This window comes from Teleopsis dalmanni, chromosome 1, assembly GCF_002237135.1.
Source record: "Teleopsis dalmanni isolate 2A chromosome 1, ASM223713v2, whole genome shotgun sequence".
NCBI classification, from domain to species: domain Eukaryota; kingdom Metazoa; phylum Arthropoda; class Insecta; order Diptera; family Diopsidae; genus Teleopsis; species Teleopsis dalmanni.
In genome coordinates this window covers 149,949,677-149,968,774 of record NC_051846.1, presented here as the reverse complement: position 1 = coordinate 149,968,774, position 19,098 = coordinate 149,949,677, and the positions used below count along the sequence as shown (strand labels likewise).

At 24.7% G+C, this 19,098-nt stretch overlaps 1 protein-coding gene across 1 annotated transcript in view; it reads left to right on the top strand.

Moving 5' to 3' along the window:
• LOC119669330 (voltage-dependent T-type calcium channel subunit alpha-1H) overlaps positions 1-8,512 on the top strand; it is a 77,763-nt gene extending 69,251 nt beyond the window's left edge. Inside the window, exons 16-18 of the mRNA XM_038079171.1 lie at positions 2,368-2,560; positions 4,748-4,897; positions 5,728-8,512. Of these exons, the coding sequence (XP_037935099.1) occupies positions 2,368-2,560; positions 4,748-4,897; positions 5,728-8,307 (2,923 nt within the window). The 3' untranslated portion in view covers positions 8,308-8,512. The remainder of the gene's footprint in view (positions 1-2,367; positions 2,561-4,747; positions 4,898-5,727) is intronic.
• Positions 8,513-19,098: the final 10,586 nt, after the last annotated feature.

The following is a 19,098-nucleotide window of genomic DNA, read 5'->3' as shown; positions in this document are numbered from 1 at the left end:
TCTTGTCAAAAAATTGACGTATCTTGGATCTTCATAACCCGCATTATCATCTTAATAAGATATTTAGGTCTAATGAGATGAATATTTTCTCTGGTTGGAAATAGATGAGACCTTTAGACAAATTTTTTGTAACTATCCGAATTTTATACAGAATCTCTAGAAGGAGACTTCTAGTTCAAGGGTTTATATTATCAACGGAAGCTAAGCTTACCTTTATAACTAGGTTGGCATTCATTTAAAACGCAGAGTGTCTTCTATTTAGTTAGGTTCGGTAAAAAAGATAAATCAAACTTACTTTTTATACTTTCAGGTGAAGTGAATCGTATTCTAAAGAGAGCATTCGGTATTAGGAAAAAAAATGGTGATCAAAATCGAAAAGACCATAGGTATAAGGCGGGTGAATTAAAACATTCCATTTACTATTAGCAAAAGAAGATTTAACCGGTGTAGCAATATGCAATCTGACAATTACGGGTTTATGTTTGATCTCATTTTTTAGATATTTATCAATCATAGCTCTTTTAAAGGTAATCAACAGTTTTCTCGCAATAGTTTTAACAAATTTTAGTAACTAATAATGACCCCCTATTCCTGATTCCACCAAATACAGAGTGTTGTTGCATATATTAGCTTTTGATGTGAATTTAGCTGATTCATCAAGCTTGATATCTGATAATTTACACTTGATCACTATAATAGATCTAATTTTGTTGCGATTTGGCTGATTACTCAAGTCTGACATCCTATACATTTATAACTATAATAGACTACTTTTCATTATCATTAAGAATTTGGAGCAAAACTTTCAACCTAAATTCCCGATATTCGTATCTCGTGGTACGTGATATTTCTATGTATTTCAGCTATTAATTCAAATCAATATTAATGTCCATGTTTTTGAATACATAGCACTGATATTAAATACTTGAAAATTACTGCTTATGTCAAGCTGCATAATTCCAATTTCTTCTTGCATTTCTCACGAATATTGACGGAACAATGCTTACAATTCTTCATCTATAAACTTTTATGGCTGACCAGATCGCTCTTCATCATTAGTCTCCAGATCAACATTTTAGAAGGGTTAAAACCAATTAAAATATTTTCTTTCTGTTGTTTCTATTGTTCTTATCATCTCCTCTGTGGTGAAGAAATAAAATATATCCGAGGGAAGGCGTGCCTGTCATAAGAGGCGACTAAAATTGAGGTGGAGTAAGATTCACTTGCGAGTGACGTGATGGCTGTGGTTAAAACTCAAATGTGCGCTGGAAGAATGGTGATATTTATTTACTTTTATTCGGAGTGGAGTTGAGTTTTCACACCGGGTTCTGTGACCCAAAGATAAGCCACAGTAGGATGGGCCTCGCTTCTTACCAAGGAGGAAGTTATGCCAAACACATAATTTCAATTCGAGCGTTTATCCACGCATTATATTAATACGTATATTTTTTAGAACGCTGTGGTCTTAAACCTTCCTGGCAGGTACCCACGCTAAATAACAATGGTTGATTTACCGTAAATTTTTTCCAAGAAACGATAACAAGTAGCCCAATAAAACTTCTCCCAAAATCTGTTTTCTTGTAGATTTTTCATAATTGAAAAATTGTATGGGCTTACATTTTAATAATTTTTTAACTGAACTGTCATAGTCATATGATAATCATACTGAATTTACATAGTGAAAATACTGTGTCAACTAATTTTTACTTCATCCTTGGGAAATATAGAGAAGCTTAATAAAACTTTCTTTGTTTTATTAATAAATATAATTTGTATATATCTTATATTGAAATATTTGCAATATATATATATATAATTCTCCAATTAAAAATATTTCAAATTTACTTTAACTAACTAAGGCAACCTTTGTCTCATATACTCATACACCTCTTAATCCTTAACTAAGTAAATTACAAACTAAATTTAAAATTTTGTTAAAATATAATTGACATTGTGTACACATGCAAGCCACTTATCATAATCTACAATTTCTGTAATGTTTGGATTAAAAAGCTTTACACCAAACAAGCAAAGGAGCGCATCCGGTGCGCTCCACACTTTCCACAGCTTCAACAACCAACTAACAAATCTGCAATATTTGTACAAAGTCTAAAGTTTCCCACTGTGCACACAATCCGTACAACAATTGAACACTCACATTTGATTCAATGATATTGCACCACACTCAGTGGCAGTAGTTGGCACATTGGCCCAACAACATGACTCCTACAATACATCCATCCTCTTTAACAGTCTGTTGATAGCCAGGATTTTATTTTGTTGTTTTTTGTTTTCACAGGATTTTTTTTATTTTCCTTTTTTCCTTTTTATGTATTCACATTTCTATTTTAATCTGCAATTCAACAGGTTCCGTGAAATCTGTACATGGTTTGTTAATCAGAAGTGGTTCGACAATGTTGTCCTGCTGTTCATTGCACTTAATTGTATAACGTTGGCAATGGAACGACCAAACATCCCTCCATACAGCACCGAAAGATTATTCCTGTCTACGGCCAATTACGTGTTCACGGTCATATTTACAGTGGAAATGTTCATTAAGGTAAGACTCCTATTTGGTTATGCGACCTACGAGTGCCTACTGATGTGGCATGGAACTAAAAGTGAGATAAAAAAAAAAGCTTCATTGTTGAGATGGCAACATGGGCATTGTAACATTGTCATTATGGCATACCTTGGGGTTAGTTTGTCTGATAAGTGGTATGGTAAGTGAGTGAAAATAAAGAATTTCATGTGTTCTAATGGAACGAAAATCCCCGAATGGATTTTCATGCTAAACAACTGATAATTGAAGTGGATTAAGCAGAGTGCAAATGGTTCTAATAATAATCTATTAAACTTATCAAAATATAGTTGAAAATTTGGTAGAAAACAATATGCAGGTGAAGTAGTTTAGATCCATAGTATATATGAGGAAGGATGGAGTAAAAAAGTTTGAACAAATAAAATTTTAATTCATATAAAATATATAAATGATATTTTAAACTTTATTGAAGATATGAAAAATATATATAATAATAGAATATAAAATCTTCCTATTCCTATATATTATAAGAAGTCGGTACCTTTTGTCTTAAAAAAAGGTACTGAGTTTATGACAAAAAAATGAACGATGGGAATGGATAGAATGATGTATGAAGACTGAATGATGAGTTAAGAATCCATATAGTAAACATGCTAATCAAGGACTTACCATGAAAAATATATTAGTAAGTTTTTAATGGGTGACTACTAGTTTATAAATAGTTTTTATATATAGTAAAGTTTTATTTTTTTTAACAGAAACAGTACGACGTTCCATAGGGTTCCAAAACACAAATTTTTGTTATATATACTAAATGTAATAAAAAGTTTTTTCAGGTTTTTATTGATAATGAAGAAAATACCTAATTTTTTTAAATTAAATTAATTTTTTTTATTCAAAATATTGACACAATTCGCTCATCTTCCAATTTAGTGACTCACTCTATTAAAATTTACCTTCAAAAGTCCTCAAAGTATGGACACTTATTCATCTTTTGTCGGTTTAAGAAATAATCGATATATTCTTCTAGAAGCGAACCTTGGTGAGCATTTTAAATCGATTAAGGAAGATAGACTCAGTGAAGTAATCGCGTTATTGATTGGTAAATCTGAATTCAATCTAGAATTACTCTCAATCTGCTTAATTTTGTTCTTAAATACTTTAAATGAATACTTTAAATTCATAAAAGTGGAACAATGGATCTTTAGGTAGCACTGCTAAATCCCTCTTTATAAATTCGTTTCAGATAATAAACGAATTAGTTACTAAATTATTTGTATTTAACTTTTTTTAACCAATTGATCTATTGCCATTCAAATTATTTATCGATAGATATATTTATTATAACCCAAGCAATCATTGAATGAATCTTCTTCAATGACTACTTTCCGTTATATTCAGATACTTTCCGAGTATTTCATTTTTTTAAACCAATAATATTTATGGCAATAAATATAAACAATTAAATAAATATAAATAAATAAATATATTTATCATTACGAATAAAATCATATAAAATTTATTTTTAACGCTCGTTTTGAAGAAAGAAACTAAATCTTTAATATGTATAAACTATTATATTCAATACAAACGTTTCTAGCGAACAGTAGTTAATTGCAACAACAAAAATTTTTATTATTTTTAAAAATTTAATTTTTTAACTGACCATACAGCTGTTTTGAAATCATATATTAATTTATATTACGGAAAAAATTTTGTAAGTTTCTTGGACGAAGGAATTGTCTCCGAAATTTACGAGACAGACCTATAAAAATCAAATTATAAATGGATTTAACTGCTGAATCAGATTCCTTGGTTTGGAAAATAAAAAAAATTTGATACATTGGAAAGATATTTTTCTATATGAACTGGTACAAAGGTTATCGAAAGAATTTCTATCAGAAAAAGAAAATCAAGTCACAAAAAACTAAATTTATTATGTCGTATACCAGCTTAAAATCCATTAAATGTCTTTTAATTTACAGCTAAATATTAATTAACATAGACTTATAGGTTCTGTTTAGCATTTAAAACTTAAAAAGCTTATGTTTTTAATATTAAAAAATAAATATTTAAAAATTTAAATAATTGAAAACTTTTTCATTGAATTTTATAAAAGGGGTGATTGATCTATGTCCACTCTAACTGTTGGACCGGTTATATTAATATAAACCAAATTTAAAATAATAATAATTTTTTTTATAGGTTGTAGCTACCGGCATGTTCTATGGTCCAGACGCATATTTTACTTCTGGTTGGAATATAATGGATGGATCTTTGGTTATCATATCAATAATTGATTTACTAATGTCATTGATTAGTGAATCAAGTCCAAGGATATTTGGGATTTTAAGGGTAAGGATAAACCAAAGTAATTATGGATTTTGAATACTAAAAAACGAAGATTTTTAATAAATATTGGTGAACATTGAATTGAGATAACATGAATAACGCAGCGGGTTTTATTTTAATAAGGCTTCACAACGGGTAATCGAAAATTAATCAAATAGGATTGACAAAGTGGAAAATATAATAAAGGACATAAACACATACTAAAGAAAACTTTTAAAAATTTTGTGAAAAAATTAACAAATTTTATTTTGCTTAAATTTTAAGTTTTATTCAAATTTTTAGTGAAGTGAAATTTAAAAAAAAAATAATCAACAAAATTTTTTTAATTTTAGTTGATGTAAATTGTAAATAAATTAGAAAAATTATATCCCTTTAAACTACTTACATTCCTATATAATTAATTAATTTTAATTTTTTCTATATCAGTTAAATATATATTAAATTTACCTCTTTTATATGCTATTAGTGTTCAGACTTTTGGTTTAAATATTGAAATCCATTTTATTTACTATTGATGAAACCAAGTTAAAACCGATTAAATACTGTCGGTTGTATTATAAGAGTTAACCCAACTTTTAACTCCCTACTTATGTACTCTACTATCATGAATTTAGCAATGATAATCTTAAATTAACCCTTTTCCAAATTAGTTTTAAAATTGTTTAATATTTTGCATTTACTTAAAAATGTATAAATATAATATAATAATAAATATTTTTTTCTTCTTCCTCTCTCTTTCTCTCTTCCTACCTCTCACTTAATTGTTCTCTCTTCACCTATGGCGTTCATCACTTCCCGCATCCAACTAACCAATTCCTTATAAATATTTGCAGGTGTTTCGACTACTTCGTTCCCTACGGCCGCTACGTGTTATCAACCGCGCCCCGGGTCTGAAATTAGTCGTGCAAACGCTCTTATCGTCCCTGCGTCCCATCGGCAACATTGTTTTGATATGCTGCACTTTCTTCATCATCTTCGGCATACTCGGAGTGCAGCTATTCAAAGGCACATTTTTCTACTGCGAAGGCGAAAATATCAAAAATGTGCGTAACAAAACCGAATGCCTAGCCATAGCAGGTAACGCCTGGACCAATCGGAAATATAATTTTGATGATTTGGGTAAGGCTCTGATGTCGCTGTTCGTGCTAAGTTCACGTGATGGCTGGGTAAATATAATGTATACGGGACTGGATGCAGTGGGCGTGGATCAGCAACCTATAGTAAACTACAATGAGTGGCGGTTATTATACTTCATTGCTTTCATTCTACTTGTTGGCTTTTTCGTACTTAACATGTTTGTCGGAGTTGTTGTTGAAAACTTTCATCGTTGCCGTGAAGAACAGGAGAAGGAGGAGAAAATACGCCGCGCCGCAAAACGTGCCTTGCAAATGGAGAAGAAGCGTAGGCGCATGCACGAACCACCTTATTATACTAACTACTCACCGACTCGCATGTTTGTACACAATGTGGTCACATCGAAGTACTTTGACTTGGCAATAGCAGCAGTTATAGGACTCAATGTCGTCACCATGGCTTTGGAGTATTACAAGATGCCAAACGCACTGAAGTACGCGCTAAAAATTTTCAATTATTTCTTCACTGCTGTTTTTATACTCGAAGCACATATGAAACTCGTTGCGCTGGGCTGGCATCTGTACCTCAAGGATAAATGGAACCAGTTAGATGTTGGCATTGTATTACTATCGATTGTAGGCATTGTGCTGGAAGAATTGGAAACAAATATCATTCCTATAAATCCGACAATAATACGTGTTATGCGCGTTTTACGCATTGCGCGCGTTTTGAAACTACTGAAAATGGCCAAAGGTATACGCGCCTTGTTGGACACAGTGATGCAAGCGTTGCCGCAAGTCGGTAATCTCGGTTTGCTGTTTTTCCTACTCTTCTTCATATTTGCGGCCTTGGGTGTTGAACTGTTTGGACGTTTGGAGTGCTCCGACGAGATTCCCTGCCAGGGTCTTGGCGAACATGCACATTTCGCAAACTTCGGGATGGCTTTCCTCACATTGTTTCGCGTAGCGACTGGCGATAATTGGAACGGCATCATGAAGGATACATTGCGAGATAACTGTGATGATGCAACAGATTGTGTACGCAACTGTTGCGTTAGTTCGGTTATAGCTCCAATATTCTTTGTGATATTCGTGCTAATGGCGCAATTCGTTTTAGTGAACGTCGTCGTGGCTGTATTGATGAAACACCTCGAGGAGAGCCACAAACAAATGGAAGACGAAATGGACATGGAAGTTGAGCTTGAGCGAGAGCTCGTTCGTGAGCAGGAATTTGAGCAAGAACAAAAATTATGTCAGCAACTACAAGAACAATCAAAACTAGCACAGCCACAACGTCAACTTGGTAAAGTTAAATCATTACCAATGAATTTCACTTATAGCACGCCGTCATTGGAAAAGAAATGTCCAAGTGTAATGAGTGGCACAAGTGGCAGACGACAAACCATACAATATTTCAATCAAACCAACGGCTTAGGTCTTGTGGAAATGGGCAGTGCTTTAACTTCGCAGGCATTATCGCAAACCACAGCAGATAGTCTACCTGGTACAGCTGAGAATAGTCTCGACGCAAAACTACAAATACCACCGCTAGCACGTCGTGGTCGACGCAGCTCTACTGCTTACCGCAAACGCGGTATTTTAACCAAAGAACGTTCATTAGATGAACAAGCCATACGTAGACGGACACTGGAATCCAAACGTATGAGCTGTGACTCATTGCCATGGAGTGGTGAGTTGAGTGATTACAAACGGGGGACCATATTTGAGAGTTTGGAGTCTGATGGTGGCAGTCCATCTTCCACATATGATATACGCAGTGTACATAGTGAAGGAGTCCAAAGGACTATATCAGATGCGGCAAGCATAGTAAGCGCTGTAGTCAGCGAAAAACCCACAACTACACCATACTCCACAGCAAGCACCAGTAGTAGTACGCAAAAAACAGAGCCAGTGAGAAGACCTTACGGTCGCTCACTTTCTACAGATCAAAGTTGCCTCGGCCCACCTAGAAGTGGTCTCCTATCAGTACCACGAACTATGCCACCACGCAGTCGCAGCGGTAGCACAAAACAACTCTTCAAGCAACAAGCACTTGACGAAGATCCAGACATGGATGAAAACTCACTATTGCTACCTGTTGTAGTTGAGACAATTAGTAGCAGCAACAATCGATTACTCACTGATAAGCTGACAACTGACGATAATGGACATGCAGCAGACACAGAAATTAGCGAGGGACTGAGCAAATCCGACTCAGCGGATATTCTACGAATAATTTCGGAACGCAGACGCATCGATCATCGTGACAACAGTGGCAACGAAGATTCCGATTACAATGAACTGTTATTAGTCAAATCCCCACAGTCTTCTATGGATTAAGTTACTTTCGACCTTCTCAATGACACACTACTACATATACACAAAAAGAAGAAGTAACCTTCAACACCATCAGTAAAAATTTAAAAAATTAATTAAGAAACTCCAATTCGATAATACTTTGTCAACTTTAGGGAATTTTCTATGTATATTGTATTTATAAACAAACCACACATAACTGAACTCAAACAAAACAACTTAATTGTTATCTAAGGTTTTCACTTAAAAATGTAAAAAAAGTAAAAAGCAAAAAAAAATCTATCTATAAATATAAAAAATGTATCTGTACGAACGTTATCTTTGCGTTTACTGTGTATATATAGCGAAACACAAAATAAATATGTTAAATATGAAATTATTATTAAATAAAGAAACTGTTTAAACTGTGTGAAATCATCAACTCTGTGATTAGCTGTAAAATAGTAAAAAAAAAATAAAAATAATATTACTATGTAAACTCATAGGATGCATAAGTTTAGCTTAAACGACAATTGTTAGCACTTAAGTCTGTATGAAGATTTTATTAATACTGAACTTCCTATTAATCAGAAGTTTTTAGGTAAATGTAAGCTTAGCTAGTTAGTTTAGTAGAATTTACTGTGTTGTTATACATTTTTCAAAAAAAAAACCAAAAAAAAATTAAAAATAATTAAAACACTATATCTCATTTATAAAAAAAAAACTGTAATTTAATTATTTATTTAAATTTAAAGTTTTTTATTTTTTTTTTTTTAATTTTAAAATAAATATTTATATATGTATATCCATCTACACATAATTTCTATAACAACATTAATTATTACTTTTTTTTTTAATTTTTTATATATATCAATTACTATATATATTTAAATAAAAAATTAAATTTCTAATAAGTTTCCTATTGGCCTTTTGTGTCATTATTATATTATCAAATAATTATGTACATCTTGTAAAATTAGCAAAGATATTAAGTATACTTAGCTCTAGTTATAATAATCTAGTCTATTAAAAGAGAAATAATTAAATTTTTATGTACACACACAAGTAAACAATATAAAAAGGAATTAAACATTTTCAAGACAATCCTTATCCTTCCCCTATATCCACTACGATTATTTTTAAAATATTCATTTATTTATTTTTAATTTAAATATTGTAATATATTATTTAATTAATAAAAATATTTTTTTTAAACATTCATTTGTTTTTATTACTTTATTCATGAATTTAAAATTGAAAAGTATTATCTAGTGGTGACTCTTCAACTGTCGGGGAACATAATAAGAATGGGAATTATTTGAAAAGAACACATTTAATCAGATATTAGTGTTTAGATCAAAATTAAATTTGATTTTAAAATCGGTTATGACAGTCATAGATTAGTTAGCAGTAACTATTGTATTTAATAAAGAAGTTTCAAATAGTGCTGAATTGTAACAACAAAAATTTTAATTTATTTTTAATTAATTGAATGATATTAATTATCAACATCATTAATTAATCAATAGATTATTTAATTATTGATTAATGGAATGGGTAATTGTTAGTACTCGAAGCAATTGTATGGTCAGCCAAAAATTCAATGAATTAAAAATAATAAAAATTTCTGTTGTTGCAATTCAGTACTATACGAAAACTCTCGATCTAATGAATTGAAATATACATTTATAGAACTACAATAGAACAGTGGGAGCTATTGGCTCACCCAAGCTTCTTTTATATATTACTTAAAACCCAACTATATAGATTATTTTTATGATTTATTGAATTATATTAATTTTTAAAATTTAACACCAAACTGCAGAAACTAAAATGGAATTTTGACTAACATACAAATATTTGGCTGTATGACTTGTTCTGCCTTCCCATGAAAACTTCTGCAACCTTTATTAATGTACATTTGTTTCTAATGAGCGACAAAGACGTGCTATACAAATTTCGGGTACTTTAACTACCAGAATCTGTCAATAATTTCACAACACTACTTTTTTGGCACGTTTCAGATAAAGTTAGGCTAAGCCCTGAGAAGTCTAAGTAAATTCTTATGTCTATGAGAAAATAGAACTTAATATAAATAAGTGCTAGAAATGTTTTGCTTCTTCCACATTTTTACTGTATATAATTCTTACTCATAACCCAACGACACAGATTTTTTCATGATTTACAAAACTATGTTCCATTTTAAATAAGAAGAATAAGAATAGAAGAGCCTAAGAATAGTACTGTGTTCCCACATGCAAAAACAATATATTGAATTAAAAAAATCGAATTGTATACAATATTTGGATTACGCATGATAAAAGAGTGTTCACACTGATGACATAATTATAATTCATTTTAATTCATTTAATTAAAAAAATCATTTAATTATTTAATTGTTGATAATAATTAGTTCCATACTGCAAAAAAAAATTATTTTAAAAGACGGTATAAATAAACTATTCTCTTCATAACAATGAGCCACTCACCGAATCTAGAATCAGGGAAATCAATTGTAGACCCAAGTTTTTTCAGCAAAAATAAAGTGCGTAAAATTAAATTTTTAAGTAATTTTATTAAATTTATATAATTTATTTTAAATTAAGTTTTATATTTCATAATTGAATATAATATAATTTAATTCATAACTCTGAAAGTTTAACCTATTACATATATCAGAAAGAAAGGTAGGATCCTATATGAGAGTGAAATCCATTTTTTAATTTTATTTATTATTGTATAATAATTTTAATTAATTTTTCTAAAATTTCATAATTTATTTAGTATATAATTAAACAGGTATGTAAATTTATTTGTAAATATGAATATATATATACAAGAGTATAATTATTTAAAATTATTTATAAAAATTTATGAAATAAAAACTATAATTTAATTTTCATTAAAAAACAATAACCTAAAAATTTTTTACTATTTATAATTTATAAGCTGAATATATAATAATAAATAGTATTATCCATACATGTAGCTAAATATATTAATCACTTATGTTTTTTATTTATATATGTATATTTTTTTGTTATTTTATATCAGTCATAAATTTGTTATTTGAAATAAAAACTCTGATATAAATATTTTTTTTGTTATATATAACATAACCTATAAAACTGTACATATAAATTGTATTATGTGTAAATATTGGGAAATACACCCTTAATTCAAAATTTGAAAATACTTTAACTTTATAATTTAATATTTAATATCACAGTTTATGTAATAATTTTATGTAACAATATTTTTTTTATTGGTAATTTTTTATTTGTTTAGTTAATTTAAATATAAAATGTATTTTAATTTATTAAAATATATTAAATAAAAATTAAAACAGCATATATTTACCATTTGAAACTTTTAAAGAATATATGGATTATTTTTTTTTTCATCAATGTATCTAATATTTTATAAAATAAATAATTATATTATTGTATTACTTATAAATATATATATTATACAATTATATATTCACCATTTAAAATTTATATTTATTAATTATTTTATTTACTTCATTTAATTTATATCAGTAATATTTGTTTACATTTATAGTATAATAATGTTTTTTAACAACTTTTTAAAATTTTTATCAAATAAATTTATTATTATTTATAAATATAATATACAGTATTTTTTGTTCAATAAAATACCTAGTTTTTTATGAAATAAATAATTATATTATTATATTTATTACAATAATATTACTATATATTACTATATTCTATATAGTATTGTTATATAAATTTATGTATTTATAATGTATTATTATAAATTTTATACAAATTCAATTTGATGTTTTTTATAATTTTAAAAATATTTTTAAATAACTTTTAATATATATATCTATTATTTATTTATTTAATGATAATTTATTAATGATAATAAAATATTGTTTTTTGGTTAATAAACTTAATAGTTTTATATAAAATGAATGAATATATTATTTGTAAATATGTATACTACTATGTATTGCCATTTATAAATATATCTATTTTTTATTGCTTCTATATAATTTATATCACTTATATTTGTTACTATTTATAATAATTAATTATAATAATTTATAATAATGAATTATTGTTTGTTTAATAATACATTCAGTTTGTTAAGAAATAATTTAAATTAAGTAGATAAATATATTAGTTAATTTCTATAAGTTAAATATTTATAAAATTATTTTAATCAATATATTAATTTGTTTATTGATAATTTATTAAGTAAATAAATATATGAATATCTAAGAAATTTAGTTCAAATATTTAACTAAATATTAGTTACTTTGTAGACAATTAATTAATTCAATTATTTATTATTATTATTATTAATTATTTATTATCTTTTATAATTTTAATTATTTATTTATAAATAATTTTTTTTATCATTTCTGCACATTTACAAAATCTATAAAACAAAGCATATAAAAACACATCAACACTGCAGTACCTCTGACTACTCGTATTCGAATTAGAAATCTTAAATGCCAAATGTAGAGTACCCTGTAATTTTATATAGTCAATATGAAAAGTTTAGTAATGTTCAATTCACTTAGGTCTAATAAAACAGAACATTAAGCAAATATGTAAACAGGTATTTTTGTATTTTATTAAAGATAAGACATGAATGTTCAGAAATGTTGAAATAGCAATAAATTATATAAAGTATATATAAATAAAAATATAAAGAATATAAAAAATAAGAAGTAATTAAAAATAAAAGGAATAAATATATTAAAAATACAAAAACCAAAATATATACACTACAAAATATTTGTGTAAAAAAACATGAAACAAGAAAAAATGTTATTGAGTTTATAGTGAAAACAAGCATTTATATAATTATACATATACTTATATATAACAAATTATATTAACTATATTTAAAATAATTAATTAAATGCATGTAAATGAATTTAAAGTAGTCTTAGTTAATTGAGAAACGTTGTTTAAAAGTTGTTCATATGTAAAATTTCTGAAATACAAAATAATACAAAACAAAAAAAACTAAAAAAATAAACATATATATAAATATATAAGCTATATAACTGAGCCTTTTCTTACCTTTTTAACAATTAAAAACAAAAAAACTACAAAAACTCAAATGAGAATAAAAAATGTTTACTATTTAGCTTAGATTTTAATAGAAAAAAATTGGTTAAAAAAGTTAAATTAAAAAAAAAAACTCAAAACTATCAACGAATTGTAAAGAATTATATATATTTCAATTAGTATATAAAAATTAAAAAATATATATATATAATAAAAATAATAATGAAGAACAAAAGAACACTGTCAATTTTATAATTGTTATTATTTTTAAATCGAACAAATTATATATATACACATATATATATATTAGAGTTAACTAAAAATTTTAATAATTAAAATCAATAATTTCTTCTGTGCCTTTTTCTCTACGAAAACCTTTCCCCCTTCAGCATTGTATCTCTTCTCACATATATACATATATATAAAGTTTATATAAGAATTATATTTACACTTTGCCTCTACTCGAATTATTGCTCCTATAGGACGCGAAAGTATAACTAACCTGGTATGAATCTTGTATGAATTTGAATCTGACTATGAGAACTGTATGAAAAAAAAAATGTGAATTTAGTTGTAGTTTTTAAAATTTTTGATAATTATTTTTATTAGCTTGAACGAAAGAAACTCACTCAGTTTTATTTAGCGATATTTTTTCTTGTTGATTATTAATTAGGCAACTATTAAAATAATACCAAAAAAAAAACAGAGATTACACTGCAAATAAGAAAATTATAAAAAAATATAATATATATAAATTGAAGTGAATTATTATTAATTTGAGCTAGCCTGGAATTGGAATTATTGCGAAAAAGTTAACTTTTTAAACAATTAAATGAAATTTAAGTGAAAAAGAAAGCAACAACAGCAACAAAATTAGTTATTAACAATTAATTTAGCAATAATTTGTTTTAAATTACAGACAAAGAAATATGCTATTTAAACAAATTAAAAAATAAAATAAATAAAAATAAAAAATAAAATAAAAATTGTTCAAATTGGCTTCGTTTTCAGTATGAATTTTTCGAACTTAGCCGTTAGTTAATATATTAATATATTAAGAAAAAAGAACATTAAATTTAGTATTAGAAACGAAAAAACAAAAATACATATATTGTTAAAAATTGTTATCAGTGTAAGTTTACTAAACGAAATATGCGTTAAATTACGTTTAAATATAGAAGACAACAAAAACAACAAAAACAACAAAAAATAAAATAAAACAACAAATATATACATATATATATGTATTGTTCAAAAGTTTTAAATGCAAGAGATATCATTTTAAAAACAAAACAATTATGAAATTATTAGTAATAATAAAAAATAATTATATAAAATATGAAAAATATAATAAAACAAAAAAATAAATAAATTAACATATAATATAATTAATTAAAATATTTTAATTTAATAAATTATCTAATTAAATTATTAAAAAATAATAAATCAATTAATAACAATTAATAAAAAAAAATAATATAAATAAATAATATTAAAATAAATAATGTTAATGTTAAATAATGTTAAAGTTAAATAATGTTACAATAAATAATGTCACAAGCAACAAAAATAATAAATAATTATAATAACAATAAAAAAAAAATTTAAAAAAATAAATTAATATATTATATAATATAGAAATATTATAAACAAAATAATAATATAAATTAAAACAAAATGTGATAAAAAAAATATTTAAAAATATGTATGTAAGAATAAATTAAAAAATTATATAAAGTAGATATATAATATACACAATAATGTTCTGAATTTAAAACAAAATATGATAAAGATATATATAAAACATACAACCAATATAAATTACTATAAATAATAATAAAATGAGGATAAAGCATAGAAAATAACATACAAAAATTATAAACATTAATTCTGAAATTAAATTAATCAAAATCAATTATTTTAAAATAAATAGTAAAATATTACAGTTAATATAAATAAAATAAATAAATAACTTCAACTAAAGGGCATAAGATAAATAAATATAGTAATAATAATTAATAATAATGATAATAATGATAAATAAAATAAAAATAATAATCATAATAATGATAATAACAATTAATAAGAATAATAATAATAAAAAAAATAATAATAATAAAAATAATGAAAAATAATAATAATAGTATTAATAAATACTAATAATAAAAATAAGTAATAACAATAATAATAAATAACAACAACAATAATAATAATAAAAATAAATAATAATAAAAATAAATAATGATAACAGAAATAATATTAAAGAATATAAAATAAATAAATTAAAAAGAATATAATAAATACTGATCCAACACAAATTAAAAAAAAAAATTAATAAAAATTTAAAGCAATTTCAAAAATAATTAATTAAAAATATAATAGTAATAAAATAAATAAAAATTAATAAAAATTTAAAGCTATTTCAAAAATAATTAATTAAAAATATAATAGTAATAAAAATCAAGAAAGTTTTTATTCATAAAATATTAAATTTTCTTAAATAAGCAATAAAAAGAAATAAATATAATAAAATAGACAACAATATAAAGAAATATTAGTTCATTAATTACCAAACTTAATAAATATTTTGTTAACATAACCTACAATAAATTTATTGCAAATAAAAAAAAATAAAAGTAATCATCTAACACTGTTAAAAACTGTTAAAAGAATAAATATATTAAATATAACAAAAAGGAAATAAAGCATGTGAAAAAAAATATATAGAATTAAGTATATAAAATAATATATACAATAATTAAATATTATAAAAATAAACATAAACATAGTTAAATGTTATAATAAACAATAATTATATATAATAAAAATTAATATAACAAATCGAAAATTATTTAATATAATATTTTTTTTTTGTATTTATTTTACTGTTTTGAAAAATGTAATTAAATAAATAACAAGTAAATCGAATACAATTAATAAAAATTAATCACTACAAGTAATAAATAAAATAATTATTATAACCAATAAAATATTCATAAGAATCAATAAAAAAAGATAATAATAAATTGAAATAAAATATAATAGAAGACTTATTAAAATGTGAATATATTTATACAAACAAAAAATATTATATAATTAAATAAATAATTACAAATATATCATAAATAAATATATCATAAATAATATAAAAAAAACTGCAAAAAACAATTAAATTTTGTGAATAAATTAATTGCCCATAATTGAAAAATAATAATGAATTAAATAAATTTAAATTAAATTAAAACAAAAGAAATTAATAAAAACAAACCTATATAATATAAAATGCAGTAAATATAAAATAATAACGAATTTAAATGAAAAAAATTTTGGAAGTAATTACTTAATTAAAACATTAAAATAATATAAACAAATACATACTATATAAAATGCAATAAATAAAATATAATAATCTACTAAAAGAAAATATATAAGGAAAGTAATTAGAAAATTTAAAAAGTTGAAATAATAGAAATAATATAATTTAAATCAATATAATAAATATATAATTTTAAATAAATATAAAATAATAATGGATTAAATTGAAATGAATGTGACAATTAACTCGATAATTTAATATAAAAAAATTCAGAACAATAAATAATAATAAAATATTTATGTTATAATATTTAAAATATTATAACAGAAAATATAAAAAAAAATTAATGATATAAAAAATAATTAATAAATAAAGAATAATAATAAGAAATTGAAAATATATAAAATAAATTATTTATGTATTAATAACTGTAAATGAAAATATTTAAAATAGCATAAAAATAATTATTATTAAAAAATTATTATTGTTATACATTATCCTGATTATGAATAAGTTTAATTTTTTATTAACGATTTTAAAAATAGTTATATGCATTAGTTTTAAAATTAATATCATTTTTAATTAATATTTTATTGTTTAATTTTTGTTGTTTTAAAATTAATATTTGCTTTTCAAACAATACCATAACTATAAGAGATAACTACTATTTTTATTTATATTGTTAGTTATAATTTCACAAACGAAAGCAATAATAATAATTATAATAACATAATTATAATAATAAATAATAATAATTATAATAACACTTGTATAATGAATTATATTATTAATAAAAATATTATTATTATCAATAATAACTTCAAAATTGTTATAAATAAAATCTATTAATGGTAAAAAAAATAATAGCAGTAATTTTAAAATGCATGTAAATTGTTTAATATATATATATATGTGTCTATATATACATATGTATGTTTGTATAATTCTTGAATAAAAACAGACACTGCATAACTAAACACTGATTATATTATAAAAATAATTGAAAATAGAAAAAACGCTGAAATTTATTATAATTAAAAAAAGAATTAATAAAAGAAAAAAATATTAAGATACAAAATGTTTTTTTTATTATTATTAAAATTAGAAACCCTAATGATCTAATGAAGAATTGATCATTAACATATCGAAAGTCGATCGTTTTTGTCGAAAGTAGATTCCCACTGCCTTCGTTTGATTAAAGTTGCTAATTAAATTTGATTTACCAAACAAAAAGCTTTCCTGTGTTTTAACTTAATAATATATCAAGGGATGCATATATATTTGATATTATTATAAGATATCATATATAATTTAACAAAAAATATTCATTTTAGTTGGATATCACCTGAAGTGTAAAACTCTCCTAAAACTTTCTGACACATAAAAGCTCTTTCACATGCATAAATCAACTTAAACTAATGGAAACGACGAAATAAGTTATTTTAGTTGTAGTGGGAACATGATATAACATGACCTCATTTATTTTTTCACACAAAGATTTTGCAATACTGGATTCTCTTCATATAGGTTCCCAATGCCTGGTGTGTATAAAACAAAATAATGAATGAAATTACTTGAGCAAATATTTCATGCAATGGATTATACTGAAAATAAGCTTTTCAGTATAAATTATTTCAATATTTTAATGATTTTGGAATTTCGTTGTTGAATGAAAAGTAGAATTGACAAATTAATAAGAAATAAATTTGGATTTTCCATAGTTTAATTAGAACAAATTCAAGTATTATGAGATAATTTATTATTCAGTGCTTATGAATTAATTAATATCACTTTACTAATTAATTGGAAGACTGTGATATATTAGCGGATCCAATGCTATAATCTGCGTCTCTTTTAATTTTTATTAATTTATATAGAAAGTATGAAACAATATTTTGTATTCTGGTGGAATAATGACTAATATGGCCTGTGATATTACAATCTTACATCTCAAGTTTTTGAACGATCTTCGTAAACGTCGTTCTTGAGTGAATTACGTTTACAATGAAACTTGTTATTACAGCGTTTAATAGTTTAAAAGGAATGTGGGGGAATGAGTTGAGAAAAATTAAAGTCACTATAAATAACCACAAATCGTGCGAGTCCACAATCCACAATCCAACCCTACTTCCTGATTCCCCCCTCACCCACCGGCACTCAATCAACCATCATCTATCCTTTTCCTAACTCATGTATACATGTTGTTAATGCTTTCATGTTAACTGCTTTCTAGATCCCAGCGTGCTGAAGCAACAACAACAACAAATCGGGCGTAAATACAAAACGTTCTGTGTCCGGTAGTAATTAATAATATGAAATTTTTCAGTGTAGATATCAGTCCTCATCTACCAATACTTAGGACTATTAAGGCTCTCAATATAGTGATTTTCGCACTACAACAATTCATTCAATTTTATTTTTTGCTAAGACAAATAGATACAAAAATATATATCATTGTTTTCT